Raw genomic sequence first — 19,447 nt, forward strand, 5'->3', positions numbered from 1 at the left:
TCACACTTCTTGTCTTGAATTTGAAGTCCGACATTGCCAAACTCTTGCTTCCAGAATACAAAGCGTCGAGCACATTGAGTGATGATCCAACCAGGATCACATCCAGATAAGCAAAGACAACAATGTTTTGGAACTTGCACTGTATGGTAGTCAGAATGTTGTGAATACCCAATGAGAAGAGCACTGATCCAAGGGTGTCCCGTTGCATGATAGATGCCTTTCTCAGATGACAGCACCATTGAGACACTGTTCATTAGGTAAACTAAAGTAGTGGACTCAGAATACATTTCCATCACATGGTTTGCAATCTCAAAAAAAGATGAGCCATCACATGGTTTGCAATCTCAGAAAAAGATGACAAACTTGTGTCATCACTTGGCCTCTGTGAATGGAATTGAAAGCGTTTTTTTGCGTCAGTCTTTAACACTACCCAGTCCTTGTTTTCCTTCAGCAGCAAAATGACACGATGGACAAGGAGGTCTGCGCCTCCCTTGGTTGCTATCCCATTTTGAATTGGTGAAAAATACGTAGAAAGTTGGTCTTTCAGCTGTAAGCAGATGGACTTGGCAATAATTCACCTCAGGACTTCGCCAATTGCAATGGGCCTCATATCACCATTAGGCTTGGGTAGGGCTACTAAGCAGGCAGACGACAGCAATGTTGAGATTGATTTTGGAATTTCTTCTGATGCGATGCAGGAGCACACAGTATGCAGATATCGGGCAATTGCTGCATCAGACACCAGAACTCGTAAATGCTCATATCGCCAACCAGAAGGGCCGCAGCCAGATCCTCTCGGTGACTTCTGTATGCTTTGCAGGAAAGCTGCATGGAAAGAGATATGGTTTCTTCGTTCAAGTTTACTTTAGGCAGAGCAGACGATCTCTTTGGGTGTTTGCTTGCTACGTTCTCTGCAGTTTTCTCTGTGGCTGGTGCTAACCCTAAACTTGTCAGAATACGAGATGCCCCTGGACAGTTCCCCACACTTGATAAATTTCATAGCCGCTCTCTTGACTTTATCTCTGCCACAGACTGATTTGCTTCTTATCGCAGAACTGTCCAAGGAGAGTAGTTTTTGCCATTCAAACCGCAGAAACTCTCATATGTGGCAGCAATGACAGACGAACTTGTCCTGCCCCCTCTTTTGGGTGGCCCCAGAATCCTAGGCAGGAGATAAAGCAGCTTCCACGCCCCTTTATTAGATGGATCTTCAAAGATTTTCTTGAGAAGCGCTGAGCAGCAATCCAAGAAACGAGACTTTATTGCGGGCTTGATGCAACTGATCGTTTTGTCGGGGACCGCTTTCAAGATTTCATCAGGCGACAGAGATTGAATGAAATCTCATGTTTGAGACTCACAGCTTCCGTGCGGGTTCAGACCAATAGGCTCATCGTAGGCCATTGATGGTTTTCGCGAGCGTCCCTTTTGACGATCGGCAGACAGACACGTGGGGGCGCCATCTTTATTGACACGAACTCTTCGGGCGGAAACCACAGGATTGCCAGCCCCTGACTTCTTCTTGCATTGTGACAGATGCTGTCCAAGCTTCACGAACCATTTCCCGCAGAACTGACAGCAGGAAAGGCCCAATCGATTACAAAATCTCTCCGGAACTTTGTCGCTACCGTGGGCCTGACGAATGTGGTGAAGGACCCGTTGGATTGTACCTCTCACTGAACAAGACGGGATAGGACATGCTTCCATACGAGATTTGACCTAGTACACGCTTTACGATCCAAACGAAACAAGTCTATTTTGTCAGTCAAAGACCGTCAGGAAAGACAGGCAACACCATCTAACATGTCTGTCTGTCTGTCTGTCTCTCTGTAAGGAACATCAATCACGCCAAAACTTCTAGACCAATCGCCACGAAACCCTGCATGAAGACTGCATTCCACATCACAATGCAAATGCACACTTCGGTATTTAGACGGTCCCCTCTCGAGGAAGCGACCTCTAGTAAAATCTCGCGAACACGTGACCACGGTGGGACTTCAAATTTTGACACATACAATCCCCATTCACATGTCACGAGAAACGGTCAATTTCTTGCCGATTGAAACTATCTGTTTCATGCCTGGGTTTCGCTCTAGCAGAGGATCGAGTGTAGCCAACGGAAGTACAAGTGAGTTATGAATGAGACATCGGTTGTTATTACAGTGGCCATATGGCTATCTTCTTACCATAATCACACTAGCTACCAAGAAGGCACACTACATAGCCATTGATTCTCAAACATGATTTTGCATTCAATTTTAATTAAAATATAAATAGCCTGGATGTGGTGTCATTTTACACGCTTACGCTCACCTTTTCCAATTTGGTACTTCCACACTTTCATCTTCATGATGAACAGTTACTGCTCTGCTTCTGCACAAGCTATATAAAGGAGCTGTGTGTGTGTGCATGTGCGTGTGTGTGCATGTGCGTGTGTGTGTGTTTGTCTGATTATATCCGGGTATTTAGCTAATTAGATAAAACGTTTAGCCACATGCATCTGAAGTTAATTATTCAAGAGTGTGATTTCTCTACCCAATAACTAAATCGTATAATGGGAATTTGTGGTAATTGCTTGTTCCGGGCATAGAACCGACTAATGAGCTAGTTGGCTATATAGCATGTGTTGCAGAACAGTGTATACGCATTCATTGGTTTAAACGGCTTTAAATTTGGTATATACCGGCCTGGCCTGAGTCGCCTCATGCTTCCCACGACACGTGTAGTGTTGCTCTATAGCTGTAACACAACTGTAGTACTCTACCGTCTATTTATAATGTATTACGGTTGCTATAGCCAACACATAAATTACATAGTCTGCAGACGTTTCGCATAATCGTGGAAATGCCAGCGTGACTGTTAGATACACAATTGTGACCACTAAATGTTGTACAGACCCCGGAAGCGTATGTTCCTAGTAGACCTTTCATGCGGGCGTGCTTGGCACTAACGACGTCATCACGTCTCACGGGACACTGGGGTGCTACTTTGATGTCTTGGCGTTTGTTAACCACGTGAGTCTAGAGCGAAAGCAACAAGTTTTCTTTTCAAAACTTTCACTAGCGCGTATAGCGATGTATCGAATCAGGTGAGGCCTTATTAGGACCCGGCTCTTGTCTGTTTTGCGTCTTTTTCAGACATATACAACCTCTTTCTGATCTCTGTCGTGACTCTCCCGCCTCATTTTGAGTAACATTGGGACTTGACAGACGTGAACTGTCACAATGTTACAGTTGCACGTGACAGTTCACAACTGTAACGCGTTCGCATTCAGTCTCGGTTGTGACACGAGCGCACGACGCTAGACGTATACGACGTGGAGCTTGTCGACGTCAACGTTCCCGCGGCCGCGTTGAATTGCTTCTGTAGACATGCAGATTTCACAAACGGCAACGACTAGCGACTCTAGCTGTAGTCTTGGAGTTGTTCTCTACGAAACAAGACAAGCTAATTGAGATAAAAATTGCACTGCTTGCATACCGATCTGGTCTTTAGTAAAGCGTTTAAGAAACCAAATCCGGTCTTTTGAGATAGTCGATTTCTGTCTACGCGGCACAAAACGACATCAAAGGCCGTTCACCAGACCCATTTTCGCCCGAAAGTATTACGCGGCGGGGGGTCTGGCTACACAAGACTAAGTTAAAATTTATGTTGCAACGCTCGTCTTGTGCATATAAATAGCAAGTCTTGCTGTTTCTTGTCCACTTGGAAGACTATAAAACTAACCGCTAATGCTAACCGTAGGACTAGCAGGAGTATGTTGCACAGCAAAACAGGCATGGGCGGTACGTGTACTAATATAGAGAAATTGCTATTTCTTTATGAGGGTTTGGGGTTAAGTTATGTAGTGAGTAGGTATCGGTAAAATTATTTAGATGTAGAATGTTTGTGTAAATATCTGTCTAAGATGGTTACATGGGAAGACTTTATAAAGAAATGTAGTAGGTATATGGTATCGAAAGAAATTGATAATATTTCTTGACTAGATAGTGAAACGCTATTTTGATAACTCTAAGTACAATCAATGGCTGTAGTGTCACTCTCATGCAAATTTTCGTTAGCGTTATAGTTAGAATACATTGCGGGAGACCCAGGGCATGCAGCTGACGCCTGTTGGTAGTGCTTTACCAGGCAGAGGTTATTTGAAGTTTCAGCTAGTTTATAGACAACTTCAAGGAACTAGGAAAACCCTGAATATACAAATATATCCATCAGCGTGTCATTGGTTAATTATAGAATGTATCCAATCATTGTGTGTTTTATATGTACAGATCAAGTATTCTGGTGGTACGTTTGGGTGGCTGCAGTGATTGTTGTCATTGCTGGATTCATAGCTGCTTATCGACAGTCAGGAATGACGCTTTCTGTAGTACAATCGTTCACAAATCTTGGTATAGTACATGTGAGTAGATTTAGGCATACAAGTGACCTTTTATGGTGTCATGTGTTGTTAGGTGCCTGGCAGCGGGCTGTTTGCTTTATACTGGTTTTATCGTTTGTTATTTGGTATCTGCAAAAAGAAAAGTTCTTATCCGACTCTAACAAAACTTTATCAAGTGGTGAAACAAATGCAAATAAAATTTCAAGAGGTAAGACAGGTTGGTTTCCCAAATTCTTCTCTACTATTTACATGCATGTTGCAAGTGCTGTCTTGCATGTGAGGCAGGCAGACCTGACTGCTCGGCACATCCACAGGTGGCGGATAGTCGAATGACATACTAATAATGCGTTTTAGGTTCGGATAAATTAATTAATTAAGCTAATGGGTACTATCAGCAGTGTCTGAAGATGTGCATGATGGGCTGATGCATGTTGCTGTATACAGTGTCAAACTGCATGATGGGGCAGATGCATGATTGTCTCTAGATAGTGTCTCAAATTTCTATAAAGAGTGTGTCGTAGTGAGTTTACGTTGCCACGCTATTTGGGAAATGCTGTTTGCACTAGTTGGTTGAAATCTTGTGTAGTCATGCCAAACTATTGATTCCCACTCTCGAATATATTCGGGTAGCCTCGAACATCAGATTACCATTCGCAAAATATGCGCTGCATGATCGCAACACTTTCGTACTGTTGGTTGCTTGTTGTAGTGACTCCCCACAGGGTGCTACAGCAATGAAATATCAAGGTTGCTGGTTCTATGCAACATAAAGGCTCTTAATTAATTAATTAATGGAGAAGTTGGCAAGAGCTTAAGGGAGTAAACTGAAAATCTGCAGCAAGGCTTCTTGTAAACGCGTTGTTAGCTTATTAACAGAACTTCTGAATTTGCTAGTCTAGTCAAGATAGAAGATTTGTATCTCGGGCACAGCATTCTTCTTAGATAAGTGCTCAGACAAGTTTGCCATATGTAATACACTATCACCAACTTTGTTTTCTGGAGAGAACTCGCCATGCAGTCACGCTATTTACAGCGCGAGCACATGAAGTGGGTCTAGAAAAGTCCTTAATTAACCTTTACAGTCATTTTCATTGCTAAAATTTGCAACTTTTAATACTGTTAATAAATAATTAACACTAGCGTTCACAATGAGCGCATGCGCTGCATTCTAATGTCCATCCGTCTGTCCGGTCGTCTGTTCATTCGTTCAGTCAGTGATTCACAGAGTGCGTACACTACTCTATTTAGCGCATGCGCGCCTAGAGTAAATTACGCAATGCCGCCGTTTCAAGACGAACGGATGCCAATGACCTGCCAGACAGCTGTAGGGTATAAAATGCATTCTTATGCACAGTCCACGCCACCCGTTTAGTAAACAATACGCATGACATATGTTGTTAGCAAAGTAGTATTGCCACATTTGTATGTATCACCGCATTACGCAACTATCACATTCTCGCATGACAGTCAATCAACATCATCAACAATTGACAATTTGACAATGTGAGAAGGCAGCGTGCTGTCGTTACACAAGATTGAATACGCTATATACCGTATAATTATATTTCTTAGATCCAAGGTCCCGACGTCGGCCGGACAGGTTGAATTCGGTATCATCGAGTGACGACGACGAATACAGAGGAAACGATCCTATTCGTCTTATTCCTTGGCTCATTAATGTACCGGATGAACGAACGCATGCAGCGTCTTTCGAAGGAAGAGATGGATGCGTCGAGGCCGTCGCCAAAATGCTCTCTAAAGACAGCATAGGCGCAATTTGTGGCCAAGCTGGCATCGGAAAGACAACAGTAGCTGCTAAACTTGTTCATCAACTTAAGCAATCTGTTTACAAATTGGTTTTGTGGATTAACTGTGCAAGCGATGAAACTTTCGTAGAAAGTGTTTCGAAAATTAGTGACGAGGTGTGTACCAGATCATCTTTTCAGATCAAGCTTCCGGCTACTGGAGATTTTCGTGTCTACGAGAAACTAGAAGGTGTGAAGCGTTGGATCAGACTTAAATCTGATGATTACTTTAAAATTTTGTTTGTTTTTGATGGTTGTGACGAATTGGCGATGATCAAAAAAGTCTATAAGCTGCTTCCTGAACATGGACTGAGCAGCAATAATGTACATGCTCTTTTCACTTCTAAGATAAAAACACTGGATTCAGTCAATATCTACAAAACTTACACTCTGGAACCATTGGACGATGACGTTGTAGTAAAATTGTTGATAGACAGAGCGAGAAGTGCGGGTGTCAAATGGAAATCATCATACGACGGTGTGGAAAAGAAAGCAGCGGAAAAGATTAATGAACTAGTAAGAGGTGTCCCGTTGGGTGTAGAGCAAGTGACGGCCTATATTCAGACGAGAAAACTAAAACTTTCGCAATACCTGAAAGAGTATTCTCGCTCAGATTCTGAGACTTTGCCCGTAGAATTTCCATTTCGGGGAAACCAGCAAGCGAACATATATCAAGTATATGAACGTAATTTCCGGGAAACGTCGAAAGATTCCTGTGTACGTGAGATTATGGGTATCGTTGCTTTTTGTGGGGTCGGTCTTCCAATTCCCATGCAATTATTTTCTCTCGGTTCAAAGGGTTTGCACGAGCGATACTCTTTGAGGAAATTGTTTGAAGCGCCGAAGGAAGGAGGTGTGCGGCAAAAGGGGGACAGCCTGCACGTACCGGTGTCTATTGGGGTGCCTTTGTCTAAGCTGGAACAATATCACTTGGTTAATGTAGACACTGAAAATGATGCTTTTTCTGTTCATCCGCTAATTCAGCACTTGCTATTTTGCCGTCAAGAGGAAAAGGATAGATTGGAATCTATTGGTGCTCTCAGCACTATGTTGAGCAAAGTCTTGGAGGGATCTCCTTTAGACCGGTGGCAGCTGTATAGCAAACTGTTTCCTCACGTAATGAAATGCTACCGACGTATGAACGATATGACTGTGTATGATATCAACTTTTTGTTACAAAGTGGAAAGAGGCTCGCACTGGTTGGTCATTTTCAGGAATCGATTAAGCTTTTAGAAGACTGTTTAAGCAAAATTAGGCAGAATGTTAGAGAACATAAGACTATGAATGAAGGCGAGACTTTGCTAGAGCTGGGATCGGCCAAGAGGAGACTAGGAAAGTTTAGTGAAGCAACCGAATGCACTCGTCTGGCTCTAGAAATATGGCGAAGACTTCCCAGCTCCCCTCGCGTTTCTAACCTTCAAGCAAGAACTAAGGAAGTTGTAGCAGAAATACACTTAGATTTGAACGAATTTCAGCAAGCTGAAAATTTGTTGAAAGAAGTGGAACCATTGATTGTTAGTCGTGGAGACGTGACAGAAAGCAATGACATGTCAGACATTTTTGAGCAAGCATCTTGCTTTGGAAACTTGGGACGTGCCTGTTTCGGACAAGGCAAGTACGACGAGGCTATAGAAATGTTTCAAAAAGCGGAGAGTGTTTTACAAAAAGCTAACTACTTTCGATTTCATCTCTACAAAGCTCATCGTCTAGTGGCAACGGCTCGTAAGGCAATGGAGATGCATTACATGGATGTGTACCACCGCACTTTCAAGCAGTGCATTCGCGTACGGAAAGAGATTGAAAAGCACTACAATGCAAGACATCGTTATTACGCCTGGTTTTGCCGAGAAATTTCAACCCTGCGACTTAAAGAAGCCGAAAACATTAAAGCAGCTGATGATAAATTGCGTAAAATGAAGTTAGCTTTAAAACTGTGTCAAACAAGCTTACAGTGTCACTTGGATTTGTATAAGGAAAAGCATCAAAAAGTTGCCAAAGCCGCAGAAGTAGCTGCGCGCGTGTGTCTTGAATACTCTCAATGTGATGTGACAAGTGACAAGGTCATCGAGTTTCGAATAGTTACTGTCAGGTGCCTGCAGCTTGCTATAAGAATATGGAAAGATACACATAATGAGATGAAACAGAACTCATCGACGGTCGTCGAGCGAAAGATAGCAGAGCTACAAGCATTGGAGGCTGAGACGCGTGATCCAAGTGGCAATCTAAACGTGCGGTTACTGACACTAGAACGTAGCAGAACGAAAGACGAGGGACACGACACGCTTTATATGGCTGACAATGCAGTTCAAGCTCTGAACTTTCTGACTAGGGAAGATGGATCTAACTATGGTTCTACAAATCTGACAGCCGTGCATGTTGTAGGTTTACTCTATTTAATTGCTGTTGTTACTATGCTCATAGTAAGTCGTGCTACTAATGTTTGAGTTTTAGTAAAACCTCCATGGAACTAAAACATTGACAAGAAGCGTTATTTCTTGTATTTGAGGAGTAGCAAGAGCAGTTAGAGACAACGTTTTAAGTTCTTGTATATTAAGTAAATTGCTATTCAGTACTTGGTCAATTATGCTGATAGGGTTAAGTTTTGCAGTAAGGACAATCTATATAAGCTCAGTTGTCACCACAATTTTTCTAAGGCGGATCGGAATGATGCTATTTTGCGATAAATTCAGTTAGTAAAGACTGTCAGCAACTTTACACTGCAATAAAATAAAACCTTTATCTTTCAAGTTGTAGAGAGGAGACGTCCACATGACAAACACCTTTTTACAAAAAATATTATTTTGAGTCATTATTTGTACAAGTATAGGCTGCATGGTTTCTGAAGACTGTTTTCAAACATGATTATCATTTTGGAACACGACTACAAGTTTGTTGGGCCAGGCACAGCTTATGAGCAGTTTGAGGATATGAAGACTGACCTTGTTTCTAATGGTAAGCGTAAGGGAGAATGTCCATATATACTGCCAGCTAGCACTGTTATAGGTACGTGTGTCCCACTTGAATGCTGATCGTTACATCGACATGTTTGTTAAATTAAGCGAACTAAATTCGCTCCTGTCAAGCGATTCAATAAATCATCAAACAAAACAAAAATAATAATTAAATAAATTATCAAATGCTCTAGTTCAAGCAGCTGGACATATGCTTTACGGTAGACAAGCGATTCGGTCAGCTGCGTCGATATTCTAGCGTAATGACGGGTATAACTAATGACACATAATGACGTACTATGTATGGTGTACATAGTATATTATGTGCAGTAGTGACGCATGCGTGTTAGAGGTAGAAAATTAGAGGCTATCTCAAGATTATATACATACGAATCAAACGTTACATTGGTGACAGGAATGAGAATTCTTTCCCTGTCATCCATAACTACAGTTGGTTTCTCAATATGTGGCGGAGAGCATGCAATTTGTTTCCTTCCTTAGCGCCGTGTCCGTCGTTTTAAATAAGGACAGCGTTATATTGTAAATGCATGTCTTCAGGCTACGTGAACTTCAGAAGTGTCGGTGCAGTCCGACCATAGCGGACAGACGACGCACGGATAGTATCCAGCTTTATCTCAGCGTCAAAACCACAAGTTGACTCCATTTGAGCTAACATGAAATTGAGTAACTGACCAATCACAGCAAAAAGCGAATATTCTAATTAGTTCATGTGAGTATTCCGCATAGTGAAAACGATGACGAACATTTCTATGCTTCCTTTTCTTGCTTCATCGGTATGGCGCTACAGCTCACACAAACAACAACAGATCTTTCCTCTTCCATCCAGAAAATAGAAGTCACGTACCTATAGAGTGCGCTACAAATTGTGCACTCTGCGTCAACGTTTGATAGAATTCAACCTGACTGCAAACCAAAACGGGCTGCTGCCTGTATATTGTGAACCCGTCTTAGGCCTTCTGAACATTTTCACCGACGCAGACCAGACGAGAGCTTATATTGTGCTGCGAAACAGCCACTCACTCGCCCAGCGTCATGCCATGCAAACTTTACATATGCAGTTGTGCGGATCGAGCCTTTTTTCAAGACCAGTCGGCGAACGTGAAAGGTGATCTTCAGAATGTTGCCGAAAATTTCTGGTAGTCCGCCTCCGCATGTGTGCTCAGAAGTCTATCTGCTGTTGAGAAAGACGCTTGCTACCAGCCTACACCCGGAACTCCAAGAGGCAACGTACAAGACGGAGCTTCGCGCCAGACGTCAACAACATGAAGACATAATGGATTTCGCGCGATTTGCTGCCATACATCTGGCCATTTTTGTAGTGAACGTTCTCAAGTCCACTCAAGAACCGACTGACTGCCCAGTCAATGAACCGGCAAACCAATCGTTCCGCGTGTAGAATTCAAATTCCGTAATATAGCATTCTACATCTACTTTTCTTTCAATTTTATGTATCTATATATTTTTAATGGAGGTATCATTAATCGTCCTGATCTAGTTCCGATTTAAATATTTCTCAGTTGGTTTCATCTCTCTCTTTCTGTACTGCATGTTAGTCTTTGATCTCGGTCTGGCCTTCCTGCACTGATCCCTTTTGATTTTCCATTGTTTCCTCTTTTCACTATCTTGACCATCATCAATCTACTGCGCCAATTATGAATTATGTCCAATATCACTTCTACTTCTTCGTATAATTCTTTCAGCTTCTCTCCCTATTTGATAAAAGCTAGGCTGTACTCTTGCCTATCTATATATAATTTGGCAAGCTGATTTGACATAGATTGTCTCTTTAAATGTTAGTGACAGTTTCACCTCACTTGACATATAGTGTTGAGGAGGTGCGCATGCTATAAATGCTAATAGATTGTAAAAATTAATGTATCCATGTATATATATATATATATTTAATATACACATACTGTTGCTTCAAAAATAGAGAAGGTGTTTGATTCTCAGTCTTAGCTTATATAGGGTAACTGCAACGCAAAAATCAAATATTTATTTATGCTGAAAATCGGTAGTTCTAGTTGCATCCATGACAGAAAAATATTTTTAGATTTTAAAGTTAAGTCTTTGCTGAGAAATAGCAAGTCAAAGTTGCTTCCTGTTCTTCAAGTTTCAGAAACGGGCGTGTTGTAGTGTACAGGTCACAGAGGAGAGACGCGTGTGCATCTGTATGGTCAGCGGACTAGAAGAATGGAGTATATACATCCGGGAACTTGTATTGTGTTAGTTCAGTCATTGACCGGCATTTGGGACTAGCCAGTCATTCTTGAAATAGATCGTCTTGAGTTTAGCCGAAAAGAACGTCTCATATCTGCGTCTGACGAGAGAAAATCACTCGAGATCAGGTGACCGAGATTATGTCCCGTGAGTCATCCGTCTTCGTTGTCTGCGAGAGTAGAGGTTGACAAGGCAAAACCAACAATTTGGCGAAAGGAAGTCAGATAATGAGCCTATCGACAGAGATGACTTGCGTCTCAAACGGAGTTGTAGAAACGAGATGGAGATATGATACTCTAGCTGTGACCGAGAATAGGTGCGATCAGGTTTCAGGTTCTACAGCAAGCATCGTTACGACGGAAGCTGACGTGACCCGCTCTACCTAGTTGCTATCCAGTAGGACTATGACGCTAGCATAGCAGCTAGGTCTGGTCTGGCTGCAGCTAGTTGGCTGAGAACGCGTACGAGTGACCGAGATTATGAAATGTCCGAGATTAGATCCGAGACTCTAGTCCTTGTGCTGGTATCCTGACATTCTGTTGTGGTCTCTAGCTAGTTAGTGTACCGTGTCACCAACTATTTAGAAATCAAGGAAATGTCTGTTGTTTGTTTTCGATGTGATGGTGGGAGTGCAATTACTATACGGCGCGCAGATCTGAGATGCCTCCCATGCAGTTGCGAACGACGTAGCGTGCATCTTTGGTGCTACGTCAATGCGAACTGAACTTGACCATCAGAAGCTATATGTACGTTCTAGCCTAACGAATCTTGACTGTGTGGTCTTTCAGCGGACGTTTAGATGATGCTACTGTCAGACAACAATGGTATCTGGTTACGCGGAGGCGTACTCGTGCAGCGAAACACCGGTATTGTTGGAACGCAATACGGATGCAACAGTAAACAACGGGTTTATAACGTTGTTAGGTTATTATACCGGTTTGTCTTGTCTTGTGGCAATCCAGACGTAAGTGCTTTATCTAAAATGTGGAAATGACATCATGCATTTCTTCGAAAATCTGTTCTGATTTGAGAATAGAATCGTCATTCGTAGACTGCAGACGGTTGAAGTAACGATGAGTACGCTGTTTTGTTTTGTACTTTTCGTTTGTGTAGTAGATCTGTCTCTGGGAATGGCAAACGCTAAGGTAACCATTATTTTTGTGTTTTTCATTACTCTAGACTTTTCAATTTTGTAATGAAAGTAAAGTTCTAACGTTGCTAAGTGGTGCGGCTACACACACACACACACACACACACACACACACACACACACACACACACACACACACACACACACACACACTATGTTCTGCTTTTACTTGAGTCATTGTAAGTGGTGCAGGCCACATTGTTAGGTCACTTCCTAGGACTAGTTGCCGCCAATATAATCTCTCGACTTTGTTCGGATTTTGATTGTAGATTTTCGTATGATTTTTATAAACTGCCGTCTAAGTTAATTCTCCACGTTTCTGTCAATGCATGTTGATTGACAAGACTTATACGTAGCTGGGTTGCAAAGGTGCAACCATGCAGGTTGAGTACTCTGTAGATCGGTCTGATCTGACAGAGTCATACATTAATTATCGGACATTCCTCAATATCGGACACTGGCGTACGGAAACCAGACGATGATTTCTTGTATCTAAGGCATGAATGTAGAGAGTAGTCACACTGTAACACGACGTGCTAGATTCAGCTCGATCACTTGGCGTATTTCTGTTCATGGTGACAAAACAGAATTTTCGCTGCTTTTCTTGTATATCGGGTACCCATCAAATATCGGACAGCCGCCCGTTTTTGCTTCCGACGGTACCACAGTTTACTGTCTGCACCTTGAAATAATAGGTACATGTCTCTTCTACTCGCAGTGATAACAACAGATCGGCAGCTTTGCACGTTGCTCTTCAGGAAGCTGAGGAAGAGGGGCAGATGTTGTTCACTAATACTAGTATCGGACACCCAAGTTTGCTTGATGCGAGTGCAAATAGGCGAGAACCCCGATGAATTGTGTTAATACTGACTGCAGACGTATTGTAAATGCTCGACGAGCATAAAGAGCCTTTGACTCGTCTCTGTATCGAAAGAATGTCTCTAGATATGGCCGTCCACAAACAAACGAATGAACCTACAGGTGCTAAACTGAGAACATTTATAGGCCTCTTTCATCTAGCACGTCCTGAACATCGTCATTGTTCGCGAACAAATGAATCTATAAACGGCGGTAGTATCTAGCCTCGCGTAGCCAGACCCCACCCCGCGTCATCTAAACATGCGTCACCTTGACATCTAGAACACTGCTTTTTGCGATCGTAGTTGTCTACTCCGCGTCTATATTGACCATACCTGCATCATAGGAGTCATTTCAAGATCTACTTTTCTCTCGATAAACTTCTTTTGTTTGATACAGAGACGAGTCAAAGACTTTCCGTGCTCGGTGGGCTTTTAGTGGACGTCTGCAGTCAACATTAAGACAACTCTTCACGGTTCTCGCCTATATTGCAGGGTGTCCGATAATAGATAACATGACCCGCCCCTCTTCCTCCGCTTCCTGAAGAGCAACGTGCAAAGCTGACGATCTGTTGTTATCTCTGCGATTAGAAGAGACATGTACCTATTATTTGAAGGTGCAGACATTGAACTGTGGTACCGTCGAAAGCAAAAACCGGCGGCTGTCCGATATTTGATGGGCGTGTCCGATATACTGGAAAAGCAGCGAAAGTTCTATTTTAACACGTCGTGTTACCGTGTGACTACTCTCTACATTCATGCCTTAGATACAAGAAATCATCGTCTGGTTTCCGAACGCTAGTGTCCGATATTGGGAAGTGTCCGATAATTGATGTATGACTCTATACTTGCTATCCCTCATTTCTTTCCTTCCTTTTGTCTCTGTTCATCTTTTCTATTTCATCAGCTTCCGCATTCAACTCTAACTATAGATCGAGTCAACTAGAGATCTCCACTTCGCACGATCTTGGGCAATGCGCATCCACTCTTTGTTGGGCTTACGTTACATTTTTATGTATGCAGTATACAGTCACGCTAACTAGCTGCCTTAGCTCATTGTTTCTACAGTATTGATACCTGCCTTAGCTCGAACATCAGTATTCCTCTGGTTCTCTTTTACAAGATGATTCGAAAGCAACGCAATCGGAATTAAACTCTGCAGTCTCTTGATGTGCCGAAACAGAGGTGTCCAAGCCTCATGCTCTGCTAAATAAAGAAGAGTTGGTATGACAGCTGCCTTGAACATTCTTTAATTTCTTTCTTAGTTTACTAAGTAAGTAGATTGTTAGATTGATTTCTAATACCAGAGGATTTTAAAGAAATCGTGTACCGCCAGTTGAAGCTATATGCAGTCGCGATACAACAATGCAGCACTATAATAAAAATTTGAAAGTCTCTCTCAATTCTGTCTAAAATGTTTGACACACACACATGCACACGCACGCACACACAAAGCACACACACACACACACACAAACACACGAACACAACACCTGCACACACGCACGCACACATACACGCTCACACACTCGCACGCACACATACACGCTCACACACCCGCACACACTCGCACGCACGGACACGCGCGCGCGCGCGCACACGCGCACACACACACACACACACACACACACACACACACACACACACACACACATCACATCACATCATGTATAATCTCAAAAAGGAGATATTAAGCCAAGTGCTGCAAAAGAATTAACCTGTGACTGACAGCAATGGAATCAAACGTTTTGCAATACTTTATTGTTATTCCGCGTAGGCAGAGACGCCACAAACACAGCAGCAACCGTGTAACTCTAACGTGGTGGGCCCCAGAGGTTTTCCTGGTCCAATCGGCCAGACCGGTATGCCTGGTGTACCTGGTCCAGCCGGGTCTCCTGGATCTGCCGGACCTGCAGGAAGAACTGGAGAACCGGTAAGTTCAGTGCACGTCTCTAGAAAAAGCATCATTTTTGATAAACGTATTTTCAAAGGGTTCTGTTGGTCCAAGAGGATTGTCAGGAAAAATTGGGTTGAAAGGAGAAAAGGGGGATCCGGGAAGAGAAGGAAAACAAGTACGTATGCATATCGATCTGTGTGGTAAAATTGTCATTCTTAAGTTGACTGAATAAAGGTACCGTGAAAAGTTGTGGTTGTACAATGCAACGTATGTTTATAATTAGGGTGACTCTGGAACGCGTGGAAAAGCTGGTCCAAAAGGAGAGAAAGGAGAACTAGGAATTAGGGGACCAATTGGTTCTGTAGGGATTAAAGGAATCAAAGGAATAAGAGGCATAGAAGGCCCAAGGGGGCAGGTAAGTAGTGTGGCGGTTACGAAGTGTCTACACAAAAGTGCTAACACGTTACTTGTAGAAAGGAGAGCGTGGAGTACAAGGAAAACCGGGAATCATTCCTAGACTAGAAATCGACCGGCTGACATCGCTTGTACTGAATTTGTCAGCAAATCTGCAGGTTTGTGTGTTTACATTTTATGCAGCTACTCAATATTTGAGTTAATAAATACATTTTGTTGTATGTTGTTATAGTTACTACAGCAAGAGGTTGGCTTTCATTACAATCTGTATAATTATCGTCATTCTGTTGACAAGCAAGTTTGTGATTATCAAATTAGGTTGCTTTGTTAAACGCCACTACCATTACCTCACAGTCAATCAATAATCAAAGTGAGTGGCGATATGTTAAGGACAGCAAGATTATTACGACGAGTAGCGGCAGGCGTGCTGAAGCACACTTTAGTGTATCAGATTACGGTTATGATGTATCGAAGTTCAAGTTTCGTAGAGTGGAGCTGAACGCACAAGCTACAGGAGATCTGGATGGCAGTCACGAATATTTAGAAATGTATTTTAATTCTATTCAAGTCGGTAAAAAGTGGAATAGTGGAGTTTCAAATTGTGCTGGTTCTCTCTATCAAGTGGATTCTTACCCAATTCAAAAACAAGTTGAAGCTTCTACTTTTACGTTTGGCGTATTCGCGTCTTTTGGTACTGGCTGTCCAAAAGTGCAAGTAACACTAACAAAGTTCCAAGTCATGAAGAAATGAACAAGAGTGTGTTCCGGTTGTCGGCAATAAACAAATGTTACTAGCACAGTTTAGAGCTACTAAAAGTATGTGTTTGAACGTTTAGGAAAGATTTCTCGAGTCGAGTAACAACGTAGCTCGTTTGCTAGACTATAGCTTTTAATCGGCATTCTTTACTAGTAAATGGTGGACAAGCAAATTTGAAATGTCAGTAGTTTAAATAACACATTATAGTAAATTTTCGTTATACGTTGAGACATAAAGACAGAAATCTCCAGCATCAACAATCACTAGACAATTTCTCAAAATGAACACAGTCAACTCTACTAGCATTCTCATTTTTATGCGTACCTCCTGTTAGAACTTTCTTGATGGCGTTGATCCAGACTCAACCGATCAGTTGTTTGGAAATCGAAATCCTTTCTTCAGGCATGCGTGAAATATAAACTGCCCATCAAAGCGAAAGTTTTATTGTAAAGAAGTCCATGCCATGCAATAGCTGATGTTCCAAAGAGTCAAGACTTACGTATACGCGTTGGCAACATAGTTCATCTATTTAATTTTTATCCATAGTTGTTTGGGGGTTGTACATTCAATCAGTTGTTGTGTACAGTTCCACAGGGTCAAGCAGAGATCAACCATATTTCGTTTCGATACAGGAATGCGGCATTCTTTAGAGATGCTGATGCATTCTATTCCTGATGAAATCTGAACAGGCCACGTCGAGGGTCTTACCATTGGGTTTAAGAGAGACGTCTCGTTCTGCGGCAGCTGCTTCTAGTGTTTAGCAGTTACTGTTGTTTGTCCAATGCCAGCTTTCTTGGGCTGTCATAATTATTGCTACTGCTATCTACACTATACTGTTATGTGGACTATACCGATTACAATAAACTTCACTATCGTGTATCTACCAGTCACGCTGGCATTCCACGATTATGCAAAACGTCTGCATGCAGACTGTGTAAATTACGTGTTGGCCATAGCAACCGCAATATATTACACATAGGCGGTAGAGTACTACAGCTGTGTTAAAAAGAGAAACACTACATGTGTCGCGGGGAGCATGCATACCAAAGCCGTTGTATGCATACCATGCATGTACGCGGTTTTGCTACACATGTTATGAATAGTCGACAGCGGAGGACCCTGGAGAGGGCTACAGCCCCTCGCTCAGTATCTAGAAATTTAAATAACTTTTGCAACTCTGTTTACAGTCTGGCAAGCGAGATAGTTTTACTTACTAATCCACTGTACAGCCCCAACATCTTCCTACGCCACTCCCTAGAGTCAAAGTGAACCAACGATGTTGCTCACCTGTACGTTCACCGCTTGAAATTGAATTCAATAGAAATCGTAGCAACGCCAGCAAGCTAAGAGTGCCGGTCGCAACAAACTCTAGTAGAAACTGTGTAGCCAGAGTGCAACTCCAAGTGCTATAACTGTCAGACTGAACGACGTCCACTTCTTGACGTATATGTAAGTCAGTACTCCTGCAGAGACAAAACCGCCAGGTTGAGACGTGGGTTGAGTAAACATAATGCATGATGTCAGAGAACACGTCTAACTGCGTGCGTTGGCTGCACGCGGTACGTTTTTGGTGATATATATTTAAATAAACAAATATAACAACATAATGCAAATTACTATAGTGTACAACAGAACAAAGTCCAGTCCTCTAACAAAAACTTGTCCAGGATAATAGGCCTGGCGTTAGATTGCCCTATTCTTACTGATATTTGTCTTTGTAAATTACTAACAGCTATGCGTTTAGTAGAGTTGTATTATAAACAGTAGCTGAACAGATGCTATATATATATATGTATATTTAGTGTTTCTAGACTACAATATAAACCAAGACTTTCTACAACTATAGTGGTATAAATGAGCAACTAGATTTCAGGACTTTATCACCATGTTTCCTATCTTTTTCTTCAACTCCAGTCTGATCCAGGATTTGAAATGACATGTATAATATGTCGCTAGGCTGTAATGAGTTCCTCACTAAAATATCAAAAATGGCAAAAAATCCAGATGATACATGTCACTGGAACGTTGGAAGTTTCCTGCACTACAACGTTGTTCAATTTTTGAGCCCAGCCCTTGTTTTCAGAAAGGAGATAATGAAAGAGTACGTCGCATAAAGCATCATGGCAGTTTCCACAACCTAGTGGATGATCGAGGAGTCGACAGTATTAATGCCATTAGCGTCGAAGACGCTGCGTGTCAACGTGATTAGACTCACCGATGTTTCTACGGTCTAGCATAGACTACCAGCGGTGATACGGCTACCACACGTAAACACCGGGGTGTAGCAACACTATGCACGTGTCAGCTATCTAGATCCGGCAATCATTAAAATATTTTAATATTTAGAATTATTCCAAAAGTTATAAATATGGGCTGTTTACTGCATGAGTGTTGTAATGACAGCGCAGATCTCTAGTAAGAGGCCAGACTGGAAAGTGTCCATTAATTAACTAAACGTGTAGCAAGTTTTTCCAAAACACTTTAGCAGTAAATATGCGCAACACTATAATGAGACCGAACTTATAGGTTACAATCAAATATGATCTAACCCTCTAGGTGCAATTCGAGGATATCATAGTTAACTATAGCATTACAAGCAATAATAAACAGAGAAGCACTACTTTGCTAAACCCTCAATCGGTGTATGTAATCTGTCTCGTCACGTGATAATATTTTGCATACTGAGGTATTTAGCCCAACCCACTGGTCTCAGCTAAAGTTTCCAATGCAGGCGTGTAAACAAAGGGTGCAATGCTGTAACTCGTCTCCAGATTTGCGTACTTACAGGTCAGTCACTTCGTCCGACAAACGGATGCGCTGTCATGGACAGTTGTGCACGCGCCCTTTGCAAATTCCCGTAGAGCGCCAAATTTCTGTTAAAGCGACACTATTGATTGTAGCTGAAACTACACCGCACACCGAACATTCAAGCTGCAGAACCACTATGCGGAAAAACTATAATTATGGAACAAGCAAAGTGTTACAAGTCAGGCACAT

At 42.2% G+C, this 19,447-nt stretch overlaps 2 protein-coding genes across 2 annotated transcripts; both read left to right on the forward strand.

Moving 5' to 3' along the window:
- The first annotated feature begins 6,902 nt into the window (after positions 1-6,902).
- LOC134186882 (uncharacterized) lies at positions 6,903-8,813 on the forward strand. The gene has a single exon (XM_062654962.1). It carries the CDS (start codon positions 6,913-6,915, stop codon positions 8,626-8,628), a length of 1,716 nt encoding a protein of 571 aa, XP_062510946.1. The 5' UTR covers positions 6,903-6,912; the 3' UTR covers positions 8,629-8,813.
- A 6,434-nt stretch (positions 8,814-15,247) lies between these two features.
- Positions 15,248-16,680, forward strand: LOC134187166 (pulmonary surfactant-associated protein D-like). The gene is made up of 6 exons (XM_062655282.1): positions 15,248-15,316; positions 15,375-15,455; positions 15,564-15,695; positions 15,754-15,852; positions 15,927-15,941; positions 16,013-16,680. Exons 1-6 carry the CDS (start codon positions 15,248-15,250, stop codon positions 16,442-16,444), a joined length of 828 nt encoding a protein of 275 aa, XP_062511266.1. The 3' UTR covers positions 16,445-16,680.
- Positions 16,681-19,447: the final 2,767 nt, after the last annotated feature.

The sequence above is a fragment of the Corticium candelabrum genome, chromosome 11 (genome assembly GCF_963422355.1).
Source record: "Corticium candelabrum chromosome 11, ooCorCand1.1, whole genome shotgun sequence".
NCBI lineage: Eukaryota > Metazoa > Porifera > Homoscleromorpha > Homosclerophorida > Plakinidae > Corticium > Corticium candelabrum.